A 17734-nucleotide genomic window follows, 5' to 3' on the forward strand; every position below is an offset into this window, starting at 1 on the left:
ATCCCAAACCAAACCTTCTGATGACTAATCCACATTTTCACCAAAACGTTCCCTCACACTCTCCATTCCGTTGCGCTCTCCTTCCAAACTAATGACTCACATTCCCATCCACTTTACTCTCCCACTCTCTCAACTAAATTTCCATTCTCGTTTTGTTTTGACACGAATTTCCTCAACCATTCAGCAAACACTTGAAGTTTGCTGCCAGAGGAAAAACCAAGCGTCCTCCTCAATGAAGTCGCTTTCTTCGCTCACTCTCTCTTTCTCTCTCTATTATTAGGCTCTTTTGGCGAGAGAATTTCGTACGCACGAGAGAGTGAGAGAGCGCGCGCGATCGCTGAGCGATCGTCGCTTCGCTTAGCCTACTTGGCTGTTGCTTGTTAGTTCAGCATCAGTCGGCTTACAAGGTGGTACCCTCCTGGACGACTTCGCGCTACCATTTTTTTTTGTGTGGGAAAAAAGAGCAAAAACTTTGTGTACTAATTTTATGGTCTGTTGTTTGTTTGATTAGTTGTTTGCAACATTTAGTGCGCGGATTACACTAGAATCGCATCAGCGTGACTGTTGTTGTTGTCAAACGGTGTGTGTTGACGCGAAGAAAGCTGTTGTGTTGTTGATGATCAGCAAAATCTGGAGGTTTCCCTAGGGTTCGTGCATTGAAGTTGTTCGATCTGCTGGGCCCTCGTCGACTAGATCGATCATGATCGAGATCGCGCAAATGTAACTTCGTGTGTACGTGTTTCGTTGTGTTAGTGTTGCTGCTGTAAGAAGAGAGTGAGTGAAGAATAGCTAGCTTACCTGTTCGGCTTAAGCTTATTCGGCTTGCGGCTGGTTTCTTCTTCTCGGTGGTTCGTACATCTTTTTGGGTTCTTCGGGTTTCCGTCGGACGCCGCTGGAGCAAGGTGTACACACATGTAATTACCGATCTTCCTCGAGGAGGCAGAGAGGAACCTAGGAACGTGTTGGGTGTGTTGCTGAACAAAGTGTGGTGAAGAGGTGAAATGAAAACGGAGTGCTTTTAGAGGGCCGATTCCAGCGCATGAAGGGGTTCGGAACCATGTGTACCGAGATGGCCTCCGGTGGCCACCAGGAAGAATCGATGGCGGGATCGAGATGTGATCTGGAATCTTAACTTCAAAGAAGAGCTCAATTCGTGGTGACCTGCCAGCTGGTGACCCCTTGGAGACCCTGTACCGCAAGGGGCCAACGATTGTGATAGCCACGAGAAACGGCGGAAAAAACGGCGCAAAAAAAATCGTCGACGAGTTATACGACTCTATTATACAATGTATTTAGAGCTCACGGCTAATTAGTAATTCAATTGCGAAGTCAAAGCAGAGAGCGTGTTTGGAGTATTGGAGCACTAGACGGAGATTTGAGGTTAGAAAAATAGAGACCCCCCCTCGCCGTTGAACCGTTGACGTTTGGACGCACGGAGGGAAAAAAGGCTCGTTTTGTCGAGATCCGAGAGACCGTGAAATGGAAAACGAAACGAAGCTCGTGTTCTTGAAATTTTGATTGTTTTAAATTGAATCCCATTAACGACGATTGTGAGAGGAAGAAAAAGCCACCCCCCGAAAAAAATAAATAAAGTTAATAATAATAATTACAATTCTTTGTGCGTGTGAGTGACAAGAACGTGGCGCGAAAAGATTTGCACAAACAGGTGTCTTTTGTGTGTGTGTACGGTGGTCAGTGATTAGTGGCTGTCGGAGTTTGGTGTCAAAATGACGACGAAGAAAAAGGGTGGAACGGCGCTGGCCGTCGCCGGACTGCTTATTTTGGTGCAGCTGGTTGGATTTGGAAGCTGCTATCTGAAGGATTACATCCACAAACAGGAGGACAACGAAATGAGAGGTGAGTGACGGGGAATAGTTGCTTTAAAACAGTCTATAAATATTTAAATTAGTATTAAATCTAAAACTCATGTTCTGGCCAAAATAAATCATATCCAAACGAAGAATAGAGATGATCCTCTAGTTTCAAAATATTTTTTTACAGGTTCAGGAACTAAAACACCTCACTAAACCTCAACTGTTGTGGTCGAAATAAAAAAATAAACGTAATGCGATGCAATTTAAATAGTTCAAAATCTGTTGTAAATGTATTTAAAATCAAATTTCCATAATAAAAACATACTTTTCATGAATTTTGGGAAATATTTTGAAAATAGGATCAATTCAACAACCATCATGTGTGTTTTGATTGTAAAAAAGCGTTTAATTTTTTTGAAACGTGCAAGCTTAGCAAACAAACTTTTAAATATTTCTGCTGGAAGTATTGAGCATTAATTTTTTATATATTTTCAACCATATTTTTTTAATAGTTTCCGGTCAATCTGAATTTTGTTTGAAATAACATGTTGATATGTTTTCTATTTTGTAATTTAAATTTTTTGCATTCATTTTTCTGAAGTAGCAAGTTTATTGTGACCATTTCTTAGGACAAAACCGAGAAAAATACGGAAATTCGACTGACAAGTCGGGAAAATTGTATAAGTTTAGTAAAAATTCGACAAACTTTTCTTACATAAATTAAATATGTTTTTTTTTTCCTCTACTAGAATGTAATTCTAATTTTGTAATTCGGTAGAACTATGCTTGTTTAATAGACTCAAGCTACTTGGCTTTGGCATTTTTCTGTAGAGTACCTATCTCATGATATTTTTAGCTCTTGTGATATTGTTTTTTAATTCAAATTTGCGTAGCAAAAGACATAATTATATTACGAATTTTTTTTACGAGCTTTTTGAATTTTATAAGTCTTATACCTTTTTTAAATTCAATAAACACAACACAATAAACAAACCGTACTCATCGTTTTTATTTTCAAAAAGTATTTCATCATTATTTTTTTCATAATTTCTACAAAATATGCACAAGTTTCTATGAGATTTTAATATTTTTTAATAAATCATTTTGAAATTTATGATAAATTCTTGAGAAATTATAAGCTTACATTTTGTTTTCAATCAATGAAATTTGAGTTATTTTTGTTTACTCTTAAAAAGTCTGAAATATTTGGTATTTTAGATATTTTGAAATATGTTCGAAAGGAATCTTTAAACAGTAAAATACGTAATACTCTTCAACGCGTATTTTGATTTAAATGTCATCAAATAAAGCAATGGTGAAATTTTCATATCTTTCCAATTAGAAGTATTTTTAAAATATTAATTGTAATTTTTTTTGGAAATTGTCTTCTCTATCATGACTTCTACTGGCAAAAAGTCAATCACTTGTATTCATCTATAATATGAAAACAAAAAATCAATTCTTATTGGTTTTAAATTTAATTCATCATCTGGAAATTAAATAGAAAAAAGGTTTGACTATATTTCAGAAGTTTTCAGAAAATTACGATGTTCTTCAAAAAATCGCAGCACTGTCCAATGAATTCAATTATCTTGTAATTTATTTATAAGATGATATTTATGGTCATAATTTTTTTGCGAATTTTTTTTTATATTTTCCCATTTTATAAATTATTACCTTCAATTTAGCTGTTGATACAAAATCCAGCAGTAAAAATAGTTTTCAAGGTGCCAATTTTTGAATATTTCCATAGCATTTATAATCATCCTGAAGCTAACTGCATTATTTCAATAAAAAAAATAATGATAAATGGTGTAACCCTCTACGATACATTACAGTTAATTTTTGTTTGTCCATTTTCTGGTGGCGAATTATAGTACTACATTAAACTTGACTTCATTTGTTTTAATTGTCATGAAAGAAAAAAAAAGTAATTTCTTCAAATGGAAAATACCACTAAAAACCTTGTAAAATCGATAATTGATATTTTTTGTCAATTTATAATAGTAGTTCGTGGTATAATTGCACTAATGTATTAAGTATTTCTAATACTTTTTGTTTCAAGCTCTGTGATACAACTAAGCTTGAATATGAAATTTGGTTTTTTCTATCTTTCTTTTTAAGGGAGATCAATCCTCTATTTCTCTAATCTAGTTCATGAATTGCCCCTTCGGACTTTCTTCCAAATTTCGAATGCTTTTTGAAACAATTGTTTTAAGAGCAAACCTCACAACCTGGAAATGGACAAACTTCCACTTTTTAATTGCTTTTAATTTTCTCTATTTTTTTCTTAACTCTTGTTGTGACTTTGAAAAAGAAAAACATTTCTAAATCAGATTGTTTATCTTCTGAAATAGAATTTTGTGATATTGCGATGCATCAAATATTCCATACTAGGCAAGCAAAACACTCTCTATCAAGCAATCCACTATCAAGTAATTATCAGCAAGGTGCCTTACTTGTCAACAGGTTGCGAAGACTGACAAATTCAGCGATAAGATAAGCGCAGTTCAAGACAGCTGGTTTGTTTACTTTGGCAAGTTGAAGACGTTTATAAACACGGGGTTTAATTTAGTTGGAGCAGATGGGAACCCAAAATAATGATTAAAGATATTAAAAACTTTTTGATTGATTTGTTAATGCTATGAATGCAGTCTATTATACTTTTAACATTTCTTAGTTCGAATAAGAAACTGTTTTTTTTTTTTCAGTATAACAGTAATTAAGTAAAATTACTTAAGTTGTTCAACTTTCAACTTAACATGACAAAGCTTTGTTTTTAAAAACAAAACAGCGTCAAGCAGTCTTTGTTAAGTCTCAGCTTCTAACTACTCTGCTGAAAACACACAAAGACAGCTAGATTCAGTGACTTAATCATGTGTGTTTAGATTAATCATGATAAGGCCGCGAGACTCAACAAAAGCTGCCATTATCTGATAAGGTTCCTAAGCCTCTCGCTGCCAGCTTGAATCACCGCGTACTCCCAGGAGAGAAATGTCTTTGTACTGCACGATTCAGCTCTTTATTCCGTTGATATTTCTATGTACGTTTTTCTTGAAACTGCGGAAATTGTAAGAAGGATAATCCCGATAAGGGATCATCCTTCCAGGGAACACAATCAACCCCCATTCAAATCGATCATCAACTAAGTGCAAGCCAACCTTAAGGTGCGAAGCAAACTCCGCTTCCAAAATTTGGTGTTAATGTAGCGCCAAACCAGACCCCCATCAGCAATCCAATCTTCAACACTTCATCCAGCGTGCGCCCCAGGTTTTATTGTCTTGAGCTTTTCGGTGGCCCCATAGCCAACCTACTAGCGCTTAAGGTACCAACGAGCCAGTCAGAAACAGCATTTTGGCCAAGGTTGATGCCACCTACTCAAAAAAAAATACAAGAACGCTGTTCACGTACAACTCTCCGCAGCCAGTTTAGTCAGTCAGTCAGTCGATCAACAACACCAACACGCGGTTCCAGCGTTGTGAAGAAACGACCTGGTCGTTGGCGTTGTGCTCAACTGACTCAATTTCTGTTGAAAACATAACATTTTGCCACATTCAATACACATTTTCATGAACATTGTCAGAACAAAACAAAAATTCAGCTGCGATTGAGGCAAGCCAGCTCGACCTCGTCGAGGTCCAACAACTCGTCAAGAAAAAAAGCCTTTATAAATAATGTATGACGCAGGGGTCGTAGTATTGGGCTCCAAAGCAGTATCTGCTGCTGTGTTTGTGTGCGCATTTTGTAGGATTTATGTTCCTTTTTATTTAGTTTTGGGCTGTGACTAGCGTTTTATAACAAAAAGCCAGCACGCTTAGAACAAAGAGTTAGCTGCGAAGATGGGTTGGACACTTTCCAGCGCGGGCCGGATTTCGGTGTTGTTCAACAGGTCGTGGGGCTAATTAACGGTGTGATTCATAGGTTCGGAAAGAACCTAACGAAAAACGGTCAAGATCGTATGCGATAAGGCTGCGATAGGGCGCCCCCGGGAAAGATGATTTAGGTGTTAATTATCTTTATTTGGATTGGACATAAATCAGTTGAGGGGTACATTTGGGAAGAGCTTTACCGTGCTTCGCTGGGTTTTGGTTCGTTGTTCTGGGTAACCTTTGCTACAAATTGGTTTACAAGAGAGCATGATTTTGTTCATGATTTTGTTATTTGAAATAAAAATGTTTACAATAAATATAAACAGTTCTAACTTTGTTCCATCCTAATAGCTCAACAAAAAACGAGACATTTTTAATCTAATTTATAAAACATGAAAACTTACTGTACACCAGGGTGACAAGAAAAAAGGAAAATTTTGGGAAATCTTAAAAGATACCCCCTAGCTCGATTCTTTAGGTAAAATTAAGTAACTGTGCAAATTTTGAGTAAAATCAATTAAAAACTGCAAAAATGTATGGGAAAAATTAAAAAAATAAAAATTTCACCATAAGGTGGCGTTAATTATGTCGGATTATTGTCATTGAGATTCTCATATAAAATTTTAGAACTTTGTCGAAGACCGCAAAACGATCTGCGTTAACCCTGACGAGTTATTAACGATTTAAAGAAGAAGTTCTTGTATGAAAAGATGTTATTCACCAACTTCATCGATCGAGAGCGATTTTAAACCTTAACCGATTTTGCTCAAAATTTTCACAGTTACTTATTTTTGCTGGAATCAGGGGGTTTCCCTGAGGTCGATTTTTTTTATTGTCAGCTTACTGTACACTGAGAAAAAAATGCATTTTATTGAAATTTTCAATGCAATTGGGACATTTCCACATTTTATGTAATGTATTGAACTATAATAAACAGATCTCAATTTTATAAAATGATGAAAATTATGTCATATTTCAGCAGAGTCTGGCAACACTTTTAAAAAGATACGAGCATTTAAGTGAAAATTATTGAACATTTGCTGAATTTTGTGATTGTTTTAGAATTGCTTCATAAATAATTCTGTTTCTACTGTTGAAATATTATGTAACACAAAATTACGTGTTACGTGTTATTTGAATGAGCCCAAATCAGCAGTTTTTGTTTGTCACAAAGTTTGATGGTCTGGCAACACTGTGTTTGGATGAAAAAAATCACTTTCGTAGCCACTTTTCTGTACATCGTTGGGTAGATTTATGAAAAAAATCAAAGTGTTATTAACTTTGACGACCAAGAATCAAAGTAAATTGAGAGTTGAATGGAATTTGCCTTACGTTACTTGAAAAATATATGTTTTTTGTATTTTTTTTTTTTTTTGTAAATTGAGGAATATTACTTCCAAATCCATGTTATCAAGGAGTTGTCCAGATCCCTCTTCGATTTCTGGTAAACTTCTGTCTTGGGTTTAATTTTAATCCTCAATCACGAATTCGGGGTCCGTTTTTCAAAATCTCGTCGTACCGCCCCCCTTTTTAAATTTTTTATCATTTAGTAGCTCGAAACAATGAGTTATAAATTTTGATGACAATCAATTTTCTATAAAATTCAGAAAAAAAGTTTTTTCATAAAAAAATTAAACCTCTGACATGTATGTGTGTGCGCCAAGTGTGAGAAATCGTTATATTTCCATTTTATTGGCAATTTAATGCACTTTTCGATTCTACAATAACTTAGATCGGTAATTTTTTTTATTTAGAAAAAAAGTATAAAAAATGTCCTATCGAGTAATTTTGGATTTAAAAGAACATGAAATTTGACATGAAATTACATGTCTTTTGACTTTTAAACTTATAAAATGGGGATAAAATTGATACTTTGAGTTGGAGAGATCTGTTTTCTTAAAATTTCTTGATAATTAAATTTTGAATAAAAACATGAAAATTGTAATTAAAAAACTAAAATCTACTGAGCAATTTTCTCCCTTCGCTTTTTTTTCTTTATTTTCAATCAAAATGGTACAAATCTATAAAAGACTCTTTAAAAAAAACAGCCTGAGTTCGATCCCAGAAGGTCTCGGTGGCATTTTTCGAAACGAGATTTGTCTGATCACGCCTTCCGTCGGAAGGGAAGTAAATGTTGGCCCCAGACTAACCTAAAAAGGTTAGGTCGTTAGCTCAGTTCAGGTGTAGGAGTCGTCTCCCTGGGTCCTGTCTCAGTGGAGTAGCTGGTAGGCAGTTGGACTAACAATCCGAAGGTTGTCAGTTCGAATCCCGGTGTGGATAGAAGCTAAGGTGTAAAAAGAGGTTTGTAATTGCCTCAATATTCAAGCTTTCGGACACCTAGTTTCGAGCAGGAATCCCGCAATCGAGAACGCCAAGTCAATGCTGTAGAGCGAATAATTTGATTTGATTTTTGAAAAAAAAAACTGGTCATAATTTCAAATGGCATGTTTCAAACTTTTACTTTATTTCACTTTCAATAATCAAAAGACCTTCTTTTCAAACCTAAAAAAGATGCATTCAATCATTACACTCTATAATGCCTATCAAATTTCACGCAGCATCCATCAGCGCATCCCATTTAATTTCCAGCAACAAGAAAAATTTCGAAAATTTTCTCACCAAAAACACCTCTTCAAGAAAGCATCTGCCACGCACACCTTCTCGTACCAAAAGGTTTTTTTTTGCTTTTTCAAAATTAAACTGCTGCCAGGTCAGGTCAGGCGAAGGACATAGGGGAAACAAATGACGGCAAAATCAGAATCCTGCCAGAATTCCAACACCGTTCCCACCAGGTATCCTCTGACCTGGATGCAGTTTCAACTTGTTGTACGATTTTATGTTGTGTGTGTGTCTTGTTTTTACGCTGTGCACATGCTTCAACTGGAGTTTAAGCGATGTTCTGAGCAAGAAGACGGACAAGCGGATTACGCAAACAAAAAGGCTGGATCACGTGGTCTGGGCCGGCAAAAACCAGCAGCAAATTTGCAAGTCCGAACCGAGCGAATTTCGGGCTTAAGCTTGAACCGTTCCGGCTGTCAGCAGACGTGAGCAGTTCATTGCATGATTAATACCTTGTTTCCAGTTGAAGCGTAAAAGGTTCCGGCAGTTGCAGTTGGCGCAGCATCACCATTGAATTTTCCCATTCTGCTACGCCGATGGTCGAAGAGAACCTTTCTGGACTCTTGACCCTCGGAAATCGCCGTGGAGCGCTGCTCCGCTGGTCTTTATTGGGATGTTGCAAATGGGAAAATGATTATAGGCTCAACGCATTTATTTTCGTTTTCCTGCCTGTTGTTTTCGAACGATTGATCTCGAACTCTGCGCGTTGAACTCTCTTGGCTTCGGAGTTCCCCCTCAACGCTGGGTTGTGTGCCTGTGTGGGAACATCCATCCTCCTCGAGAATGATTCTGCTTTTTCAATCAGAACCTCGTCCATTCTAGGCCAGACATCACGCCGTTTCTGGAACGCGAGACAAACTGGCCGAGAATACACCCAACAATCCGGCGTTGTTTTGGCTTTTCAAGTACACCCTCTTCAACACTCATTTCACGCGCATTCCAACCGAATCTTCCAAACCAGGGAGGTCTCGACCATTGGAGCACCCCCCTAGCGTGGCGTGTGCTATTTACCTCTTTCGTCCGCTTCGGACCCCTGGTTTTCCAAAGTCCAAAAATTATCTACTTTTTTTGCCCCTCTCGCACCAACTCTCTCGAGCTGGGGCTCTTTGCTTTTGCATCCGTTCTCCGGGCCACGGCACGACACGAAAATGAGTCGCTTTTCCACGTTGTGAGTGTGGCAGTTGAGTTGGCTTAGTTTCTCCACAAGAGTGAGAGAAGTTGCGCAGACAGGTGGATGGACCCCCGAGGGCAAAAGTGTCTGGAGATGGTTTTTGTTGTTCGAAAATGTTGTAAAGTTGCGTGAAACTATGCGTTTGACGAGACGTTAATGTTTGGTAATAATTGAGTCAAACAAAAACAATAATTATTTTTTTAATAATTTAAATACAGTCCAGCCTCAGATTTGATTTCTGATTTTTGTTAATCTTTCAATGCTTTTAGAAATCTTGTGTCAATTTACAATCACTTGTTTAAATTGGAAAAGACAAGGATCAGATGATTACATGATTACATTACAAAGATCAGATGTTTATATTAAAAAAACACTGACTCGATTATCAGAAGTTCTCACATTTATTTCATTACGGATAGTTGTGTCTTTAATTAATCAAATAACGAAAAAAAAACCTATTTTTTAATAGTAAAAAAAAATCTTCAAATGCCACTTAGTGAAAATTTCTAAATTGATGGATTTTGGGATATTTAAGACATTTAGAGAAGTAAGCCTTAAAATTTTATTTGAAGAGAACTGAAGATAAAAAATATTTTATAAATAATTTAGGATTGAAAATATCAAAACAATCTTCCTATAAAAAGAATACTGGAGTTTTTATTTGAGTGTTTTATAATTATCCTTACTTGTTTTGTGAACAGCAAATGATTGCAAATTAAAAAAATGAAATTACTGATTGATTAGTACAATTATCTTATCCTGTTGATATTGCACACACAAAGTTGATCATATTTAGGATTACTAAGTGTGAAAGAATAAGTCTATAAGTCTGTCAAAAATGAGTAAATTTACATATTTTTATATGTCCAATTATTTTTCAATTTTTTTTTTTTTTTTTTTTTTTCAATTCGGTTTTATTTGTGAATAATCAAATTACAATTTGTACATATTATGAACCTAACAGAGTTTTTGTGTTCATTTCAGCTGTGTGTTACGTCTTAATTCGGTTTAGAGCAATTATTACTGTTAATTAAATGCACAAACAAGAGTAAGAAAAAGTTTTCAAAAAACTTACGCAATTGCTAATGATAGGGGATAGGAATAGAAAAAGCTTACAACTAGATCACAGCAAAATTAAATCAATTATAGATGTGCTTGATCATCAGCTCCCCAAGGGCCAGGAATTGCTCCGCTTTGTTACGGCAGGTCCGGAACCGCGTCATCATCTCCCCCGCGAGAGCAAAGAACTCCGGCAGGGTAAAGAGATCTTCCCCGGTGACTTCTTGCTGGGCCGCATTGCCGCTACCGGCAGCGACCACGCTGGCGAACGATCGACCCCATCCAGGAGGGAACGCTGGGTTGTCCGCTGGAACCGTACGATGACCAGCAGCCGGCACGGTTACGCTCGTACTTCGCTGAGGAGGGTGGGACGCTGCTGCTTTCTTTTTCCTCTTTTCCTGCTCCTCGAGGTAGGTTTTCCGTGCGCTGCATCCACGGTAGTTGCTGGTATGGTTACCTCCACAGTTGGCGCACTTGATGCGCGCCTTGGTTTGCTCTGCCTTGTCCCCCAAGTCCGCCTTGCACGGCAGTGCGCACGCCTCCGAGAGGTGTGTTTCACCGCACTTCACGCAGCGGGGCGGGAGGTTGCAGTTCCGCGAGCCGTGGCCAAATTTCTGGCAACGGTGGCATTGCGCTGCGTCCGTCGGGTTCTTTGAGTAAAACCGCCAGTTTACCCAAAAACCGTCCAACGCCTTAGTTTTCCGCAGGTCTTGAATTTTGACGGTGCCGCGGTCGAAGTACAACAGGTACAGCGTATGTGTACCTGTGACCGTTGTTTTCCGCGAGAGGACTTTTATGTCACGCGGCGTAATTCCAGCACCCGAGAGGTCCTTCTTCAGGTCGGAGATCGGGCGGTCTTGGTACCCCTGCAAGACGACCTTCACGGCAGTCTTCTGCACGGGGTCGAATGTGTAGAACTTGAAGTTTTTGTTCTTCAATTTCTCCACAACCAGGTCGAAGTTCTTGCTGTCAAATGTGTAGACTTGCACTGACGACTTACCGATTTTAAGACAATATCCGAGGCCTTCCAGCAACTCGTCAATATCGTCCGTCAACGTATCCAAAACATAGATTGGAGGTGGTCTACGTTCCTTTGGAGAATTGTTCGTTTTTGACGTCGACACTTTCTTCCGTGCACGTCCATCGTATTCGTCGTCGTCGGTAGTGCTGCTACCGTCGGTGTTGTTGTTGTTTTCCTCGTCGTCGCTCAGCATCTGGAACTCGTTCCTGATGGGAATGTTGGCGGATGTTGACGTGTTGGTCGTGGCACCGGAAGTACCGGAACGGGTTCGCACTGGTGATCTTGGAACATATCCGGGATGCAGTAACTTTTTGTCGATGCCTTCTGCGCTCACGCTCCCCTGCGCGATGGCGGTCGACACGGCGTTATTTTGTTTACCTTTTTGCACACGGCCGGTAGACGAACTTCGCGGGTTTTTCGAGGCCGCACTCGAACTGCCACGGCCACGGCCGGCCTTTGGCATGCTGCAGGAGCAAACTCGCGGGTAATCACGGTAGACTACGGCGGAAAATTTCGAAAAAACTATAGAGCACTGAGCACTTGACTGCTGCTTGCTCTCGTGCGTACACGGAGGTCTGATATGTCCAATTATAATTTAAAAAAATGAGCCAAATATTAAAATAAACAAAAAACAAATAAGTTCTGGCAGCAGGGGTCAGAATGATGGAGTAGAGATTGGAGATTGGGTCATACAATTTTGCAGAGCTGTGAGTGAAACAACCCTATTTTTTTAAGTTGATGTCAGTAAAAGCTTAAGTTTCATCAATGTATGATAGATTTGAGCTCCTTGAACACGCTAAAAAGATAGAATTGGGTTTTAAGTGAAGTTTCTGCCCTTTATAAAATTTTAAATTTTTGGTATAAATAATATGTGATTTCCTTCATTTTCACATCCTACAACTCATCCACGACACCTCCTCCTCGGAAGTCACGCCGCCAACGAGATCAAACCCGGACCCAAAACACGATCCACAATTATCCAGCGTCAATTAATTTTGCTGTTCAACGTTTTAATTAAATTGGGGTTGAGAATCCAATCGAGCCGTTGCCGCCGCCAATATCTTGGTCCAGCAGCTTTTTTTTTGTTGCTCGGTGGTCAGACCTCCCGCCCACTCAATATCACAGACACATACACCCCCCAAAATCGGGCACACATACAAAAACCCGAGATGACTGTGTTGTTTCTAAGAAAGAACGTGACGTGCTTCCAAACGAGACGTCCAGCATCCGCAGCGCGATCGCGTGAGTCGCGAAAAAAAGAATCAGAAATTAATTTGGACCTGGCCCGGATCATCGATCGCACACCAGCAGCGGCCGGTACAAGAAAGGAGAAAACGTATTAGAGCCAAGTTGGCTCTTTTTTTTATTGCCCGAACCTGGCCACATGACCTGCCATGGCCGACAATCCAAAGACGTCGTCCAGACGGCTTCAAGTCGGAGGAGAATAAATAAGTTAACGGTTTTGGGCTACCAACAAAACAAGTTCGAACAATCTCTGCCGAAGCCGACCTTCTTTTGAAGGTTAAAGTTTGATTAGTACAGTAAAGGGCGATTTTGTCAACCCTACTTCAAATTTTCAACTAAGAATTCCTCACGATAAACAAACCCAGCCACAACTGTGCAAGTCCTTGGAAAGCCTAGCAAACACTTTGTAGGAGAAACCGAAGGACGACCCAAAAGTTGCTGGGTGAAAACAGGATGGTCATAAAAATTTAAAAGCTGCAAAAAAACCAAGCCGAAAAAAATCGACCACTTGACTGAGTGTACACAGTAAAACAATAAAGAGCAGCAAGGAGACTTGGGCGGCCTCGTCAGCAGCAAGCGGGCAGGCAGACGGCTGATGTCTGGTGGACACTCTTCGGGGCCCGAAAGAGGACTTGTGGTCTAAAAGGAAGGATATCGGATTACACAATGGGTGCTTGCTGCTGCGAGAAAGTGCGTAAAATGGCGATCGGATGGAGTAGATTTGAAGACTTGAATGTATAGACTCTTGAAAACAGAGAGCCTCAAATTTTGAAAAACGGCAAAATGATAATTTAAAAGTGCACAGAATAAGCCATTACGAATAAATTATTTTTGAACTTACCTCTTCAATATTGTGGTAATTATGAGTTTAAAATTTTATAAAATATGAACCATAAATTATGTTTAATTCAATTAAATTCAGTTATTTTCATTGGTTTAGCAACAAACAAACAGTTTTTTTATGACCTGAACAGAGTTTCAGGGGCTTCCTTTGGCTGTGACTAATGCTTCTATCTAAATAGATAGAATAGTACAATTATGGGATCGATTCCCGTGTTGTTTATTTTCGGTGGTGATTTTTTAGGGAATGAACTTGAAAGTAAGATGTCCTCAGACATCTCATGTTTTATTCTCTCACTCCGTACACTGTACCATTTTACTCCCAGTTTGATACCATTTTCCTCTTGGATGGAAGCTGCAATTCGTTGGATGTAGTCATTCTAAAAAATATAAATTTGTAAAATCTAGACTGTTGCAGCTGCTACAATGTCTCTTCTCATACTCTCGCATATATGCAAAGCCTCCAGCATCGGATTCATTCACCAAAGCCTCGACCATTCATTCATAAATACTCCCCATTCGGGGTGATTGTGGTGGCGCGCACACGATGATGAAATCTGCTTTAAGGGGAAACAGGTTTTCCGCCACTTTCGAGAGGTTGTATTGCGGCTCCGTAATCGCACCGCAGGGGAACCTTTGCTGGTTTGGAGGACCTGGCAAGCAAGACCTCGTGTCGTGATCAACAGGTTCCCCTCTCGCAGATGCGCCGACTCTTGACTCTTGCAAAACCCATTAATCATTGCGCGGAGATGCACTCTCAAAGTCATTGCAAAACAGATGCTGCTATTCGCGAATTAAAGGGGAAGTTCGATGTTGTTGCCGAAAATGCACTTTGTTGCATGAAAGATTGATCAATTTTAATTTACAATTTTTTTTTTCTAAATTCAAGCTTGCTTTTATTTTGAATCATACAATTTTTGAAAATAAATAATTATTATTTTTCAGTCGACTGAGTGTGATGTAATATTTCGCACGATCTACGGCGAGCAGGTTCTACCTCTTCCAATCTTTTTTGGCGATTTTTTCGAGGCCCAATAAAGTAAAACTAGAGACTGGTAGAGAGGTTGGCCAAAGTTTCGCTAATTATCTCGACTTCCTGTCCCGCAAGCTTGCCCGGCAAAGTGGCCCAATGTCGTAAAATTTAATGAAATCAAAATATGGACATTTTCAAATCGGCACCTTCTGGAGAGCCTCGTTGTTGTTGGTGAAAGAGTTCTTCGTATTTTTATAGCTTCATCGAACCCAGCACGAGGTGATGCGCGGTGAGAAATTTCGAGCGGTTTTGATTAAGGCCCAGAGCGCGCGCCCAGCAATACGTTAAGCCCCTCTCACGAATGAACCGTTAAATCGTTTGCGTCTTCCGGTGTCCCGTGCGGCCTCACATTCCCTCAGGGGAGGGATGAGCGCTGGCGGCTAGAGGAAGCAAGGGAAGCTTGGCTGAAGCTTAAACTGGCCGGGTAACCTTCGAAAACCCGGTGGAATCGAGTGGAGTGAAAATCGAGTTGTTTGTTTGATTTTTTAAATAATTAAGGTTGTGAAATTGGCGATAGCCTGGGGTCAGTATGGATGCTGATCGATTTTGAGGTTTCCTTTGACTTTTTTTACATGTTTTATCATGTGAGATATTCCATCAAAATTGTACACAAAAAAGAGCAAAATAGAAATCACCATTTTTCTAAAGTGTTTCAGTATGGAATCCCGATTTTCATCAAAATCAGACCAAGTGACTGGTATTGGTTTGAATGACAAGTATTAAGAAATTACTTTAAATTGTTAGTTTACATGTAACTCATGACTTATTTTGAAATAGCTAAAATTTTCTTTTTTCATAAAATCCAAGCCAAAACTGATTTTTTCCGATCTAGGATTTTTTCTCAAAATTTATTTTCCCTAAAAGAGTACTCAGCTAGCAAAAAATCTAAACGTAGAAATATGTAACCTCTCTGCAAAGGTTATGAATTGTTCTCAGTTGAATTGCAAATGTACCTGGAACAGAACTGCAAAAATCAAATAAAAACACAAATTGAATTGAATTGAAACTGATTTTTTCATTGCAAAACATAACAATCGGTTGTATTTTTCAAAGATTAGGTCTAATAAACTGTAAAAAAAACAGCAAAATCTGATTTTCGATGGTTGTTAATCAACTTTAGCATGTATGGGATATTTTGATAGTGTTGTGTTTTGCGCCAATTACGCCTGCAAGTTTGCAAATTGAGTTGACAACGTCAAATTGACCCTAAATAAAGTTTCTTTAAATGTTTTGTTCAAAAAAATTAAATGTTTGTTCAACTAAGTTTACTAACTTTTAATAAAATGTATGCAAACTTGTTGCGAAGTTTCTTTTTAAGTTCCATATTTGATAAAAATTCAATAAAAATCATTTTTTCCAAACTGTTCTACTATAAGTGATTTTATTTTTGTTCTGTGCGTTGCTTTGGATTTTTATGTTTCATTAAAAATCCATTTAATAAATCAATGTGATTTAAATTAAATTAGTCTCTTTAAAATATGTTGTTTTTTTTTCATTTTATTTGTTTGAACTGACTAAAAAGCTTTAAAAATTTCTTTGAAAAACTAAAAAAAGACAGCATCGACGGCGGCGGTGTTCGATGAAATATATTTTTCAAATTTAGAATAACCTAGTCTTTTTAGAAAACATAAAATTAAATAGAACATATTCAAAGCGCTAAGCATTTTTTCGGATTTCTAAACTAAAATTTTAACAATTTTCCGTAGCATGCCAAATTAATGATGATGTATGCCAAATACAAATTTTGAACGCTCAACCAAACCACAAATTTTGAATGCTTTATAATTATTATCGATTATTAAGTATTCAAATGTTCATCTATTTCTACATCCCAATCAGAATTTCCAGACCACAATTTGTTTTTTTCTCAATTTCGGGAATTCCCGGGACAAAATATGAAAAATCCCGGGATTCGGGAATTCCCGGTTTTGGAAAAATCCCGGAAATTTAAAAGAATTGAATTTTGGGACCACAGCCGTTATATATTTTGTGATATTTGAATTATAACTTTTATTTTTCCCATCTTCTGCACTGTTTGTTTGATAGATAAATAAAATAAAATAAAATTTCTATTGAAATTTATTTCCATATTTCTTAAATATCACTGATAAAAAAATACTGTCCAAACTCAATTATCCAAAGTTCTCGAAATTTTTTACAAAGAATATTCGAACAACGCAAAAAGTCCCCCCACTTGTTGAAAATCTACTCCAAGTTCGGTCATAAACTCTACGAAAGTAAATTCAAACCATGCACCAAAGATCGAAGGTAAACGACAACAACTTGTTGCTCACCCATACAGCTCAAACTCGAGTCACGCACACACACTTTGTTCACACCTCGCATGTGTTTGTGGCTTCAAACAGTCCCAGCTCGCTAGACAAAACCCTGCGTCCCGAGACCCGAAGCTGAAAAAACATTATTAATCACATTAATCAAATCGCTCTCCGAGCTGACTCCCTCCACTCCCTTCTCTCCTCTCCCGCTCTCCCCTCCCACCACGAGATCAACTCCCAAGACTTGCTTCGTTTAGTATTTTTACTGCGTGGGAGTTGCGCGCCAAGCGAATGCGATTACGACGACGACGACGACGACGACTATGAGGAAAAAATCAACAAGAATTAATATTCACGCAGACTCGGCTCACGACACACTCATGAGCGAGCGGGAGAGAGAGTGAGACGCGGATTAACGCTAAGCTGATGTTGCTTCGAAGGGGCTCCGAGGGGTCACTCGATGGTAGAGTACACACTTTTTTGTTGTAATGTTAGTGTCTTTATAACGAGTTTCAACGCAATAGTGTGTGTTAGCTCTCGTTGAGAGCTAATAATTTCGATTTGTTTTGATATTTCTTAAGATTTCAATGCAAAATGCACTTTCCTCTTATCCATTGGTGCACCCCTCATCGTTAGCTGAGAGAATGCAAGACGAAAAATTAATTCACACTCCAAACCTATAAAACGGCACAATTCCCAGCGTCGACCCTGTGTCTCAGCCTTTTGCATTAGTGGTAGTGTTGATTTTGGGACAGCAGCAGCTGGAGATTTGGAGATTTGTTAGTCT

At 38.4% G+C, this 17734-nt stretch overlaps 1 protein-coding gene across 1 annotated transcript in view; it reads left to right on the forward strand.

The window, feature by feature from the left end:
• Positions 1–403: 403 nt before the first annotated feature.
• The window catches only part of LOC120426263 (epidermal growth factor receptor), a 213138-nt gene continuing 195807 nt past the window's right edge, over positions 404–17734 (forward strand). Inside the window, exon 1 of the mRNA XM_039591005.2 lies at positions 404–1857. Coding sequence (XP_039446939.1) covers positions 1728–1857 — 130 coding nt within the window. The 5' untranslated portion in view covers positions 404–1727. The remainder of the gene's footprint in view (positions 1858–17734) is intronic.

The sequence above is a fragment of the Culex pipiens genome, chromosome 2 (assembly GCF_016801865.2).
Source record: "Culex pipiens pallens isolate TS chromosome 2, TS_CPP_V2, whole genome shotgun sequence".
NCBI classification, from domain to species: domain Eukaryota; kingdom Metazoa; phylum Arthropoda; class Insecta; order Diptera; family Culicidae; genus Culex; species Culex pipiens.